The sequence below is a fragment of the Dipodomys merriami genome, unplaced genomic scaffold, assembly GCF_024711535.1.
Source record: "Dipodomys merriami isolate MVZ:Mamm:240054 unplaced genomic scaffold, mDipMer1.0.p SCAF_4, whole genome shotgun sequence".
In the NCBI taxonomy this organism is placed as follows: domain Eukaryota; kingdom Metazoa; phylum Chordata; class Mammalia; order Rodentia; family Heteromyidae; genus Dipodomys; species Dipodomys merriami.
The window spans coordinates 4,363,659-4,377,609 of NW_027205603.1; the positions used below are offsets into that span (position 1 = coordinate 4,363,659).

The following is a 13,951-nucleotide window of genomic DNA, read 5'->3' on the forward strand; positions in this document are numbered from 1 at the left end:
TGTGGATCTCTTCTGTAACTCACTAAGTTTCAAAAGTCCAGGAGGTATATATATGACCACTTCTTACAGATGCCAGAACTGATGTTTGCCAAGTTTAAGTAGCTCAGACCCCAAGATTAGTGCAGACACTTACTGCATAAAACTGCATATAAGAAGTTATCAACTTAGTCCTATATATATTCAGATCTTCATTTCCTAAAATAGAGCATGGCAGTTCTTAAAAATATGGTGTAGGGCTAGGAAGTTGGCTCAGTGGTAGAGTGCTTGCCTCATATGCATGAGGCCCTGGGTTCAATTCCTCAGCACCACATAAGTAGAAAAAACTGGTAGTGGTGCTGTGGCTCAAGTGGTAAAGCGCTAAGCGCTAGCCTTGAGCTGAAGAGCTGAGGGACAGGGCCCAGGCCCAAAGTTCAGCCCCCACGACCGGATCCAAAATATATATGTATATATATGGTGTAGTACTTATGGTTTAAAGGCACTAGTAATGTATCGTTTATAATAAATCATTAAAACAGAAAGAATTATCCTTGATTCTAGACATGAAAGATAAAATTCAAAGATAATGCCTAGGGTGGCTACAAAATAAAGTTAATGGACACTAACAAGAGTCTAGGCTTACAATACCATCTTGAATTTCATCTTAAAAAGAGAAGGAAAGCTGGGCACACAGGTGGCCCATACCTGTAGTCCTACTCAAGAGGCTTAGATCTGAGAATTGTGATACAAAGCCCAGGCAGGGAAATCTGTGAAACTCTTATCTCCAATTTAGCACCAAAAAGCCAGAAGTAGAGCTGCGTTTCAAGTGCTAGAGTGGTAGCCTTGAATGAAAAAGCTAAGGGACAGCATCCAGGACCTAAGTTCAAACCCCAGTACAGGTACACACACAAAAAGTGCTTTCTAGATGGAACTAAACATTTTATTCCTTCATTCCCAGGGGCTGAAGAGAGGAATTGGCGGCAACCACAGCCACAGAGCATTCCAATTCATTCTTGCCCCAAATGTGGTGAAGTCCTGCCTGACATAGACACGCTACAAATTCATGTCATGGATTGCATCATTTAAAGGTTGCCATTCTCTCTTACCCGCCCCGTCCCTCCTCCCCTCAGACTGCTGGTAACATCAGGTTTTCTCCTCCAGGACTTGTACTTCTGCTCCTTTGTGTGTTCTCAAATATTTTTGCCTTGTGCTGCTTCTTTTAGGAGAAAAAAAAATGTATCTATTCTAAATAGAACACTGTGGATTCCCATAAATTCAGAAAATGGAATCCTCATCACAGCCTTCCGACAATAAAGTTGGTGTTTGCTATGTTCTGTTCATGCGAGTCACTGTTCTGTCCTCACAGGACACCATGTGACAGCTCAAAGAGTCAGGTGGAGAAACTTTACTGATCAACTTAACACTCTGAAGGAAGCAGGGGAAAATAGGTGATCATGGGTTAATCAAGAAAATGTCTGAAGTTTTTTTAAGTACACTCAGTTAAAATGGATCTTTGGGGGTTCTGTTTGTGTTTCTGTCAGTGTTATGGCTGCAGCTCTTCCTGTGAGCACTGAGCTTTTTGATTCATAGCAGGGCACGTGAACAAATCTGACACATATGACAATGAGTTCACTGGTCTTCCTGGACCCAATCATAGTATTAAGAATTTCACTTCGGCTAGGCATCAGTGTATCACACCTGTAATCCTAGCTACTCAGAAGGCTGAGATCTGAGAATCTTGGTACAAAGCCAGCCCAACTGAACATCAAAAGGCCAGAAGTGAAGCTGTGGCTCAAGTGGTAGAAGACCTTGAGAAAAAAAAAAAAAGCCTAAAGGACAGCACCGAGGCCCTGTCTGATACACACACACACACACACACACACACACACACACACACACACACACACACACACACACACACACACACACACACACACACACACACACACAAAATAATAAAAATAAAAATCAAGTTTCTTTCCATTTATTATTTGAAGTTTCTAGTCTAATTTTTTTTTACTACTTTATACTTGAGAAAATAGACTTCTGTAGTATCCTAAGTAGAGAAGCAAATCAAATGGTTTCACATTTAAATTATTAGGGGAACTTTCATATTATGTTTAAATAAAAATACCCTGCAGACCCAAACTCTGAAATAACAATGTGAATGGACAGAATAAGCCTGTGACCCAGTTATTTGTTTGCTAGTGGTTCGGATTGCAAATGAACTGGCTTAAATTAAGGCTGCTGAAGAGTTATCTAAATCTCATGTCCACTGCAGCAGTTCTCATAGTAGCTCAGATATGGAAGGCAACCTAGGTGTCTGCCATTAGATGATAAGTTAAAGACACAATGAAAGCGTATTTAGCCTTAAAAAAAAGGGGGGGGGGGATCCTATCATTGGTCACAGCACCGATGCATCTGAAGAATATCCTGTTAAACAAAGCACAATAATACCACAGGATCTCACTTACATATGAAATCTCAAAATGGTGAACTCACACAGGCTGGGGGCTGTTAGCAGAACCTGAGGATAAGTAGTGAAACAGGTGCAGTTTCAGTAAGAAAAAGCTTCCTTCCAATGCACAAAATGATGACTGAAATCATGTATTTTTAAAATTAAGGCTGCTTAGTAAAGAATTTATGAAGTCTGTACATATCTTGTCTCTATTGTGTGATATCTCTCTACTTATTTGTCTGAAACTGGGACTCCAACTGACACTTGCTTTCAAAGCTCATTGGCTGGTGCTCCAACCCCTGTGTGATTTCTCTTCAAAGGCCTTGTTCCATGTTACCAGTTAACAACACAACATAGGAAATTTGTGCATACCGGGTGAAAACCACTTTGTATGACATCTACCTGTGTTTGATTTTTCATTGCTGTGACTCAATACCTTGTCAGAACAACTGAAAGGAAGAAAAAATTATTATGGCTCATGATTTCAGAGGTTTTGGTCCATTATGGTAGGAGAGAGCATGGAAGAGCAGATCAGCCTACATCACCTTGTGGGTGGGGAGTGGAGAGAGAGAGAAGGGAGAGGGAAAGGAGGGAGCAGGGAAGATGAACAGGTGTGAATCTTTGTTTTCTGCCTTTCTAGGTTTGAGAGTTAAGATGTTAAGATATTCGTCTTAACAGTAAGAAAGTGTGGCCCTTTATAATCTTTTGTCTCACTCTCAGGAATAAGCTAAAGAGAAAATAAGGATACTAAAAGAAAATAAGGTTGAGATGGGAGTATCAGGGTTTGAAGCCAGCCCTAGCAGAAGAGTCTGTGAGTGGCTCAAGTGTCTGGAGTGCCAACCTGGGTGGAAAAACGAAGGGACGGCATCAGGTCCTGAGTACAAGCCGCAGTAACGGCTCAAGCAATCATCTCTTCTGCTCGGACGTGTTTGGAATTACGCAGAAACTACGCACGATTATGCATTTGGAAACCATGATCATGTACAAACACTATTTTTGGAATGTAAAGACATAAAGAACCGTCAATTTTACCATAGAATGTTCCTTGAAAAATAAAGTCTCCTGTTAAGTGATTCCCAGCTCGGGCAATGTTACAATTCTCGAGATGGAACGGGCGGGAGGGGGGGGGGGAATGCCATCTTCCCTTCATTGAAGCGATGGCTAGAGCTAGTACACCCGACGGCCAGTTTACGTAGAGTTTGGGGCTTAGCTACGAGTCCAAACACCTAGTTAGGGCACAGGAACAGAAGGAAGTGAGACACTCGGTCGGCGGCTCCGATCGGCGTGGTCACTCACGCCGCAGGAAGCCGTCGGGCCGGCGGGAGCAGCGCGGCGTCCGTGCCCCCACCTCGGGCAGAGTCCGTCCCGGACAGCACCGGGAACCCAATTCTGACCCTGACCAAAACACTGAGGAAGACCGCATTTCCCAGCGCTAGGAGGTTAACCAGAACCCGGCTTTACCTGCAGAAGCCAACAGATCACCGGCCGGAAGTTCTTGTGCCCTTAACAAAGATGGCGCCCGACGACGTGTGGCTTTGCGCCGGACGGTCACCGCCGAGAGCGCCGGCGTAGCCAATCAGTGCGGCCTTGCGGTCGCGTGCCTCTGACGTCAGAGGCAGGGCGGGGTCCCGTTGGAATTTTGGCGGGTTCCGAGGTAGGCTGGGAAGAGGAACCGGCACCAGGTAAGCAGCACCGGCTCTGGAACCGCGGGCGACCCCCGCGTTTTGGTAGGATGCCCTGCAGAAGCCCGAGAACGGGAGGAACCCCCGGGTGGAAGCGATCTGGAGTCGCGCAACAGCAGGGAGGCCTCTAGGGCGTGCGGCGAGGAAGGCGCTGCGGGGTGGCGGCTGGAGAATTGCAGGTTTATTTATCTAAGGGACCAGTTTTGGAGAGTGTGCGTGTGCGCGCGCGAGAGAGAGTGCCGGATTTGAACTCAGGACCTTCTGTTCTCGCTTACACTTTTTGCTTAAGGTCGGCGCTCTACCACTTGAGCTTCCTCTTCCGGCATTTTGCTGGCTAAGGCTCACGGCTTTGTCTGCCGGATCCTCAGATCTCAGCTTCTAGAATAGGAGTATAAGCGTGAACCACCGGCTCCCAGCAGCGGGGTTTTTGTTGTTTTTGTTGTTATTTTGTTTTGTCGTTAAAGTTACTCTTTAAAATGTTTGCCATCTGAGCTTATTTCGTAGATGATTTGATGATGGCTACTGAGTCCATAGTTCGTGCAGATCCGGTTTGACTTGCAGTCTAATGAGGATAACAAATAGTGGACGGTACACAATAAAGTAGCAGAAAGGTCAAGGAGAGCCTGCAGAAGGAGGCATGCTCAGATAGGGTGGTCTGGAGAGGCTTTCAAAAATGGTAAACTTCATAGAGACTGAAGGAGGACAAGCTTCCCATCATAATCCAAACTTGAGCCGGTTCATGCCTTGTAATCCTAGCTCCTCAGTAGGCTGAGATCTGAGGTTCGTGATTTGAAGCCAGCCCGGGCATGAGACACTTTATTTCCTATAAACGACTCAAAAAAGCTGAAAGTGGCGCAGTGGCTCAAGTGGTAGAACGCTGGCCTTGAGCAAAAGAAAAAGCACCTCAGGGATAACACCCAGACCCAGAGTTCAAGCCCCAGGACTGGCCAAAAAATAAAAATAAAAAATCCAAAGCTGAAAGCATCATGTTTGTTCTATAACTTCAAACTAACCTGGCTAGAGCATGGTTCCAAAGTGGTAGAATTGGATAGAGGGTCCCAGAGAAGATAAAGAAGTAGAGGCAGGGCTGGGTAGGTGGCTCAGTGGTAGAGCGCTTGCCTTGCATGCATGAGGCCCTGGGTTCGATTCCTCAGAACCACATAAACAGAAAAAAAGCCGGAAGTGGCGCTGTGGCTCAAGTAGTAGAGCACTAGCTTTGAGCTGAAGAGCTGAGGGACAGCGCCCAGGCCCAGAGTTTAGGCCCACAACCGGAACCCCCAAAAGAAAAGAAGTAGAGGCACTCCTTTGTAAAATTTGTTCTAAGAGCACTGGAAATTAGTAAGAAATTTCTACTTAGAGAATGCTGCCATGATCTGATTTAACCTAAAAGGTTAGTAAGGAAAACAAGATTACTGTAACCATTGTATGGAGAGTAGGCTACAGGAGGCAGAAACCCAGATAGAAGGCTAAAGTAGTCATCCTGGCTAGAGATAATGGTGACTTGTCCTAACACTTGGGCAGTCATATTGGAGAGAAATGAAAGATGGGAGCAATATTTTAGAGATAGAACTCATAGTGCTTGTCAACTAGCCGTGAATGTGAAGACCAACAGGAGGGCCCAGATTAGTTTGGGAGGAAGGCTGGAATTAGTTATCAAAATGACCCGGGACAGCTTGTCCAACCCCCAGGAAGCTCACACTCCAGCCCATTGTACAGTGTGCATAGGATGGGCCCAAGGAAATGTTTGTTGAATAACTAAAAAGAAATCACTGTAATTAGTATCTTGACATTAGACTTATCAAAGTTACATATATCAGATGGTACATGTAACTTAAATCACCTTCAATGAAAAAAGGAGGCTGCACAGAATGATAAGACTTTGTCTTACACTGGCTATTCCTCTGTCTGCTAACTAGAATTAAAATCCCAATGGTAGAATTGAGTAGACTCACACACTAAGCTGCTATGGACAAAGTAGACATCGGATGCACTAAAAATTTTTTAAAAAAAGAAAATAGCCTTAAACGTATTCTAACTATATTGTGAAGCCAAGTAAAAGATACCATTTATTTGCTCTGAGGGAGGGGGCACTGGTGATGGGAGAGTGTGCAAGAAATGTCAGGTGAATTCTGAGGTTACAGCCCATCAGATTTGTGAGGTTCTTGATTTGCTGGATATGTGTGTTGTGTGAAGAATCAAGAATAAGGATGACTCTTCTGATGTTGATTTCACACAGCCACGATTCTAGATTATTCATCTCCCATTGGCTTGGTCCTCCAAACTTGATCGCAACTGTTCTGGGCAACATGGATGGTAAGGCCTGCTTATTTAATTTCTCTTTATTTAACAAAAAATTACCAGGTTACCTGTGAACTTGTTAACTCGTTCTGACTCCAAAATAGTTCCCCTACCTGCAGCTATTTTTCTCTGGTTCCAAAAAGAGAGAGAGGGTTTTCTCTTGAGTAACTATCTTTGTTTTAAATTTGATGGAGCAGGAGACAGGTGGAAAAAATAGAACGACATCCATGGGAAGCTGAAAAGAATTGATCTGCTATATAAACAGAGGAACTGGCTATAAATAGTAGACACTTTGTCAGTTTTCAGAGGAAGGATAGCAACGAGATGATGTTCAGAGTTGGTGTGAAATATCAAGAAGCTAATTGCTTGTATTTTTAATATAAAATACAGACAAGTCATACACTTAAGAGTTTGTTTTTGGTGCCCATATTGGTACTTGAACTCAAACTAGGCGCTGTCTCTGAGCTTTTTGCTCAAGGTTGGTACTCTACTCTTGAGCCACAGTTTCACTTTTGGCTTTTTTGTTGGTTAGTTGGAGATAGATAAGACTCTCACAGATTTTCCTATCTAAGCTGGCTTTGAGCCATGATCCTCAGCTCAACCTCCTGAGTAGCTGGGATTATCAGGGTGAATCGCTGGCATCTAGCCATCATTGTAATAGAGTTCAAAAGGAAGAAGACATAAGAGGCTGGAGAAGAGACAGTGTGAACTGAAAAAAAAAAAAAAAAGGTAAAACAATTGTTTGGGGGAAGTAAAAAGTTCTAGCCCAGCAGTATGGAGGTTCCTCAAAAGACTCCACATAGAGCTCCCCTATGACCCAGCAATCCCACTTTTGGGCATTTACCCAAATGTTTACAAACAAGACCACACTAAAGCTACCAGCACTACTATGTGGTATATATACACAATGGAATTCTATGCCTCCATCAGAAAGAATGACATTTCCCCATTTGTTAGGAAATGGAAAGGCTTGGAAAAAATTATATTAAGTGAAGTAAGCCAGGCCCAAAGAAACATAGGTCCCATGGTTTCCCTTATTTGCAATATCTAGTATATGTCTGAGTCAAGCAGAAAAGGTCAGATAAGGTGATGTTAGGAAAATGAACCCTAAGATATGTATTCAAATGTTTTTTTTTTCTTTCATAGGATTGTTTCTAACACATTTATAAGATTATTTCTTTGTTGCTTTGTATGTCCCTCCCCCACAGTATAACCCCTGCTTTCACTGCATTTGATGTCGGTATAATTTGTGGAGGGGAAGGGGAAAAACAAGTCGTTTAAATAAGGATACAGGTGGACCCGTTGCAACAATGAGATGTAGAAGTCATTATGTCAAAAACGAACTTTACAACTTTGGTGCGGGGAGAATTGGGGGGGAGGATGGGAAGGGATGGGAAGGGGAAACAAAGGAGGAGGCTACAATGCTTGATAAGGAATGTACTCATTATCTTGCCCATGTAATTGTAACCCCTCTGTACAGTATTTTCACAAAAAAATAAAATAAAATAAAATATATTAAAAAAAAAGTTCTAGCCCAGTGCATGACCCACCCAAGCAAATACTAGCTCCTCTTCCCTTAGCCCAGTGCCCTCTCAGAAGTACCCAGGCACAAGAAAAATAGACAGAGGAACAAGTGGCGTATCAGGCAAGACAGGGCTATCTATAGCTGTACCTTAACTGCCTGGTAAATGTTGAGGGTTTGAGTTAGTTGTGCTTGTCATTGGCACTTTTTCTCAGGTTTGCTTCATTTCTCTCCTTGACCTTCTCTGTCTTGTAGTGGAGGAAGATGATTTGGCTGTGCTGACAGCTCTGCTGGAGGAGAATAGGTCAGCCTCGGCTTGTAATTCAGAAGAGAGTAACTCCCTGGCCCAGGAGGATGGCGAACTGGACGAATTTGATGAGCTTTTTGATGCTGATGGTGATGGTGAATCTTACACAGAAGAGGCTAGTGATGGCGATGTGGGGAGAACAGAAAACGAGAAGGAAAATCTGGCTACTCTCTTTGGCGATGTGGGGGACTTAACAGATGAAGATGTTCCTGCATCGCCCTCCACTGAAAACAGGGTCCTCGATGCTGCTCCTGCCCCCAGGCAAGAGAAAACCAACGAGGAGTTGCAAGGTGCCTTCACCTCATACTTTCTCTAATTGCTTGTGACAAAGTAGACAGAGACCACAGTATGACAGTCAGACAAAATAGCTGGAAACTCAGGATATCAGTAAATAGCTGTAAAAGACAAATGATCTGAGTCAGTAGAGGACAGAGACATTTGTGATCAACATTTCAGCATCTCTCCGTCTCCTCCCATAATGCCTTCCAACAGACCTGCCCTAAATCTTACTCTGTGCTTGTTACAGATGATATTTCCTTAGGATCCATAGGTGTGGGGAATGAGGGACACAGCTACAATGTTACCAAATACTGAATCCTTAACCAAGGCTTTGAGGCATCCCCTTTTTAGTTTCTGACATCTTTTCCTACATATTGTGTTTATTATGTGTGTACATGTGCACCAGGGCTGGGGCTTAAACTTAAGACCTTGCACTCTCTCTTGGCTTTTTGGCTCAAGGCTGATACTCTTACCACTTCAGTCACACTTAGATTTCTAGCTTTTTATTGGTTAGTTGGAGAAAAGAGTCATTTGGACTTTCTTGCACATGCTGGCTTCAAACCACATGCTTAGATCTCAGCCACCTGAGTAGCTAGGATTATAGGTGTGAGCTACCAGCTCCCGTCTTTTATTTAATTTATTTTTATTTTGTATCATTATAAAGGTGATATGCAGAGGGGTTACTGTTACATAAGTCAGGCAATAAGTACGTTTCTTTTAGGATATTTTCTCCCTATCCCTCTCAGTTTTTCCTTCCTTTCCCCACCCACAAGTTGGATAGTTCATTTTCCATATAGTATTTAGTGAGTGCCGATGCTGCATTTGTTCACCCTTTGTCTCACCATTTCTGTGCCCCCCCCTTACCTTCTAAAGACAGATAAACGAACAAACAAGCAAAAGAAAATGAAAACAATTAGCAACAACAACAACAAAAAACACCTCTTGTTTCCACCTCCTGGAGTTCATTTCAGTAAATATGACTTTATGGTCAGATGCACATAGCTATTGAGCCTATGTGATCGTCTCCTAAGAATATCCTCCTTTGGTCTCACTCTGTGTGAATGCCTAAAGTTCTGCATAATTTTTCATGTCCCAGTGTATTTTTATCTTTTACCATCCAGTGTGTTTACTTGTAGATTTATAGGCGCATTCTAGTTACCACAAATGAAGGAAACCATGCCACCTATGTTTCTTTGGGTCTTTCTTACTTCACTTAATATTTTTCCATTTCCTTACAAATGGTACAATATCATTTTTTCTGATAAATTTATGCTACATTTTCTTGATCCATTCATCCACTGAGGGCCATAGTTTTAAGTTATAATAAAATTTAATGGCTAACTGTGCCTTCTAATACAGGAGCTAGCATTTGTTATATTGTTTATGTTATTTCTATTCTTGTAAAAGAGGTAAAATCACTGCTCAGTTTTGTTTGGATGTGCCATTGTCAGTTGTACCAATCTTTAACATGCTTAGGTGTCAGACCCTGCTGATTGGAGATATACAGTGTGTTTTTCTGGGGGAGCTTTGAGTATGTGACGGTATTGTGAGTCTCAGAGACATGGGCAGACAACAAAAGTATTACATCATTCTTGCCAGGTAGAACATTTTTTTCTCTGCTTAGTCTTAAATTAGTGTATTTTTCTTTCCTAGATGAATTAAGGAAGTTGCAAGAACAAATGAAGTCCTTACAAGAGCAGCTAAAAGCAGCCTCAATTCAACAGCCTGCAAGTCCAGCCCTCCTCAAATCCTCCAGTAACTAGACTTTCATCATAGCATCTCTGTTACTCGAGAACTATAACATTGTTCTTTGCATCCAAAGCAGCCTTTGAGCCTGTTCCTAAACTGGCTTTACTTATTTCTTTTACTTCAAGGGAAGTGTCCCCGGTCCCCTCTGAAAGAGAAGAAAGTTCAGCGGATTCAGGAGTCCCCGTGCTTCTCAGCAGAGCTCAATGCCCCTGCCCTACCCAGAACCAAACGTCTGGCTCGGACACCAAAGGCTGCTACAGGTGAGGTACTGAGGCCTCTCTAGGTTGTACCACTCTGGCTGTATGTAAAATCTGATTTGGTCTTGCCTTGTGTACGTGCACCTGTGCAGGAAGGTGGTCTGGACTGTCATGGCTCCCTAATGGGAAAGTCATTTTCTTAGAAATAGGAGCTGTAGAAGGGATGGTAGGGGAAAAACAAAGGAGGAGGTAACAATGCGTGGTAGGAAATGTACTCATTACCTTGCTCATGTAACTGTAACCCCTCTGTACAGTTGTGGGGTTTTTTTACAATAAAAAATGTATTAAAAAAAAAAAAAAGTAGGAGCTGTAGGAAATGCTTTGGGCTCTTACTCTCCATCTAAGAGTACTTAGACTGTCTTTAGAGCCACAGTAGGTATTTACTATACGGTAACAAGTTGACCATAGTTGTCTTTAAGCTTTACTTATTCCATAGTTAATAGAACCCTGAATTGAGTTCTCAGGCTGGAAATCTGGAGATTTAACCTTTGGGCTTATGAGAATAAGGCACATAGGGCCTTATTAAGTGGGTATTTTATCTGAAGCCAGGTTACATTAAACCAAAAGGACCATTCCTTTTTTTTTTTTTTTTGCCAGTCCTAGGGTTTGAACTCAGGGGCTGGGCACTGTCCCTGAGCTTTCTTTTGCTTAAGGCTAGCACTCTACCACTTGAGCCACAGTACTACCCTTGGCTTTTTCTATTTATGTGGTATTGAGGAATAGAACCCAGGGCTTCATGCATATTAGGCAAGCACTCTATCACTAAGCCACATTCCCAGCCCAAAAGGACTATTCCTTACATGGGAAAAAGCCTTCTACTCCAAGAGACTAGAATAGTATTCAAATTAAACCTATTCCAGCATGTGTTTATGTTATAAGATAGAAATGGAAACACTGTGTAAGCTCAAGTATTGTTTTTTTAATACACATTGCCTCCATTTACCCAAGATAATTACTCCTCAGAATACCCAATGCAGAGTGATGAGGAAAGAGCCTAATAAAGCAGCAGTTCAGACACTACATGTGAATAGCTTTGGGCCAGCTCTTCTCTATCTGGTGAAAAAGAGCTGCCAACTTGAACTATTGACACTAATTAAGCATTTGCTTTGTCCACTTACAAATAAGTATCTGAACCTTGAGACCTTTGACATTGGGTATTACATTAGAAAATACTCAAAATGTGGTTTTGAGGACATGGACCTGTTTTCTGAGTTCTAAAGTTCTCGGGTTGTCCTGACCCCCTAGCTTAGGAACAGTGACCAAAGTCCCTCTGAGGGTAAACAATGCAGTCTTTCGTAAGAATGACTGTGCCCAGGCTTTCTGACCTTTTGAAGCATTATACCACTTGTTTTATTTATTGTTTTATTGTCATTATAAAGATGACGTATAGAAAGGTACATAAGTTATGTGAGTCAGATAATGAGGACATTTCTTTTTGGACAGTGTCACCCCTTGCTTCACTCTCTCAAGTTTTCTCCTTCCATCTCCACCCACAAGTTGTGTAGTTCATTTTTAACATAGTATCTAGTGAGAACCACTGCCACATTTGTTCACTCTTTGTCCCTCCATTTCTGTGTTCCCCTTACCCTCCCAAAGACAGATAAGTGAACAATAAGACCAAAAGAAAACAAACACAGCAACAAAGAAAAACACCTCTTGTTTCAATTTCCTAGAGTTCATTTCAGTCTATTATATGATCAGATGCACATAAACATTGCACCTTTGTGTTCCTCTCCTAAGAATATCCTCCTTTAGTCTCACTGTGTGTGAATGCCTAGCATCCTATACAATTAATCATGTCCCAGTGTATTTTAGATTTAACTTCCACATATGAGAGCAAACATGCCTGCTTGTCTCTCTGAGCTTGGCTTGCCTCACTTAACGTGATTTGTTCTAGGTCCATCCATTTTCCTGCAAATGACAATCTTATTTCTAAATAGCTCTGTAAAATTCCATGTATGTATGTACCATATTTTTTAATCCACTCATTTATTATAGGTCATCTGGGCCATTTCCATATAGCCACTTTTAAAATATGAAGAGGGGCTGGGAAGGTGGCTCAGTGGTAGAGCGCTTGCCTTGCAAGCCTGAGGCCCTGGGTTCGATTCCTCAGCACCATATAAGCAAAAAGAAAAAAGCTGGAAGTGGCGCTGTGGCTCAAGTGGTAGAGCGCTAGCCTTGAGCTGAAGAGCTGAGGGACAGGGCGCAGGCCCAGAGTTCAGGCCCCACAACTGGACCCAAAAAAATAAATAAATAAAATAAAATAAAATAAAATATGAAGAGTAACTGCATCAGGAATATTTAATGTGTGCAATGATCAGGAAAACACCCTGGTCCCCTCCCTGTAAAGAAAGTGGAATGGAAAAGAAAGAAATGAAATAGGAAAGAAAGATGTATGCACAATTCTCTCACAATAAGCCATGAGCAGGGTACTAGTGGCTCACGCCCAGCTACTTAGGAAACTGAGATAGGAGGATTGCAGTTTAAAGCCAGCCTGGGCAGTGAAGTAAGTCCATACAACTCCTATCTCCAATAAACTATTCAGAAAAGGCTGAAAGTGGTACTGTGTCTCAGGTGGTAGAGCACTAGCCTTGAGCACAAAGAGGCTCAAGAAAAGCACCCTGAGTTCAAGCCCTAGGACAGGCCAAAAAAAAGGAGCCATGCTTATATGTAGTGAAAATCTGCAAATGCCACTGCATTTAGAATGTCTGCTACAGTAGGCCCAAGTTATGAATTCCTATGTAAATGTAATGTAGACATGTTCTTCCTTAGAAGTGCTGGTCACATTTGAAGTGGCTGATGGCTGCCTATCACTGATGGCTTCTGCCATAGTGGATAAAACTGATAGAAAACATTTCCGTCATCCCAGATGGTCTGTTGGATCACACTGGAGATTGAAGGTAGTCAGATGTGCTCTCATGGGCTACCTGTGTTCCCTCAAAATTTAGTTGTTTTATGCATTAAAAGAATTCTGTAAGCAAATGTCATGCTTATATCAGTGTGAATTTCTTTTCACTAAATTCTAAATTAATTTTCTAGAGTCCAAAAGCTCTTCTTTAAAGATGACAGCTACTCCTCCTGAACCACTCCGAAGTATTCCTGGGAACAAACCTAGTGAGACGACTAGAGATCAGAGCTCAGCTGTCTCCAGGAGTTCAGCCATCTCCAGGAATTCTGAGGAACCAGCTCCTCAGGTCTCTGTGGAAGCCTTCTCTGGCCTGAGGCTCAGGTCAGTAGTTCTGTCAGCTCTCCTTCCCTCTATACCACTAGATGGCACTTCCTACTCTGAAGATGGTGTCTTTTATAAGCTGTGTGCCTGGGTAGGAGATCCACAAAAGATTAAGAGTTCTTGAATTGGACAAAGTTTGGCGGTAAATCTAGCAGCAGCACTTGGTTTGACTTAGTACAGCTGTTTGTGAAGTG

At 42.5% G+C, this 13,951-nt stretch overlaps 2 protein-coding genes and 1 long non-coding RNA gene across 7 annotated transcripts in view; 2 read left to right on the plus strand and 1 right to left on the minus strand.

Annotated features, from left to right (window-relative positions):
- Optn (optineurin) overlaps nucleotides 1-1,314 on the plus strand; it is a 32,728-nt gene extending 31,414 nt beyond the window's left edge. For all 4 annotated transcript variants that reach the window (XM_069990364.1, XM_069990363.1, XM_069990362.1 and 1 more), the window contains one exon: nucleotides 935-1,314. In XM_069990364.1, the coding sequence (XP_069846465.1) occupies nucleotides 935-1,062 (128 nt within the window). In that variant the 3' untranslated portion in view covers nucleotides 1,063-1,314. The remainder of the gene's footprint in view (nucleotides 1-934) is intronic.
- The window catches only part of LOC138805579 (uncharacterized), a 33,472-nt gene extending 29,526 nt beyond the window's left edge, over nucleotides 1-3,946 (minus strand). The window contains exon 1 of the long non-coding RNA XR_011365591.1: nucleotides 3,896-3,946. This is a non-coding gene — a long non-coding RNA (uncharacterized lncRNA). The remainder of the gene's footprint in view (nucleotides 1-3,895) is intronic.
- A 106-nt stretch (nucleotides 3,947-4,052) lies between these two features.
- The window catches only part of Mcm10 (minichromosome maintenance 10 replication initiation factor), a 29,198-nt gene continuing 19,299 nt past the window's right edge, over nucleotides 4,053-13,951 (plus strand). For both annotated transcript variants that reach the window (XR_011365593.1, XM_069990372.1), the window contains exons 1-6: nucleotides 4,053-4,116; nucleotides 6,353-6,429; nucleotides 8,192-8,533; nucleotides 10,176-10,277; nucleotides 10,397-10,531; nucleotides 13,568-13,757. Coding sequence is in view for 1 of the 2 variants with exons in the window: in XM_069990372.1 (XP_069846473.1) it covers nucleotides 6,423-6,429; nucleotides 8,192-8,533; nucleotides 10,176-10,277; nucleotides 10,397-10,531; nucleotides 13,568-13,757 (776 nt within the window). In the remaining variant the exon portion in view is untranslated. The remainder of the gene's footprint in view (nucleotides 4,117-6,352; nucleotides 6,430-8,191; nucleotides 8,534-10,175; nucleotides 10,278-10,396; nucleotides 10,532-13,567; nucleotides 13,758-13,951) is intronic.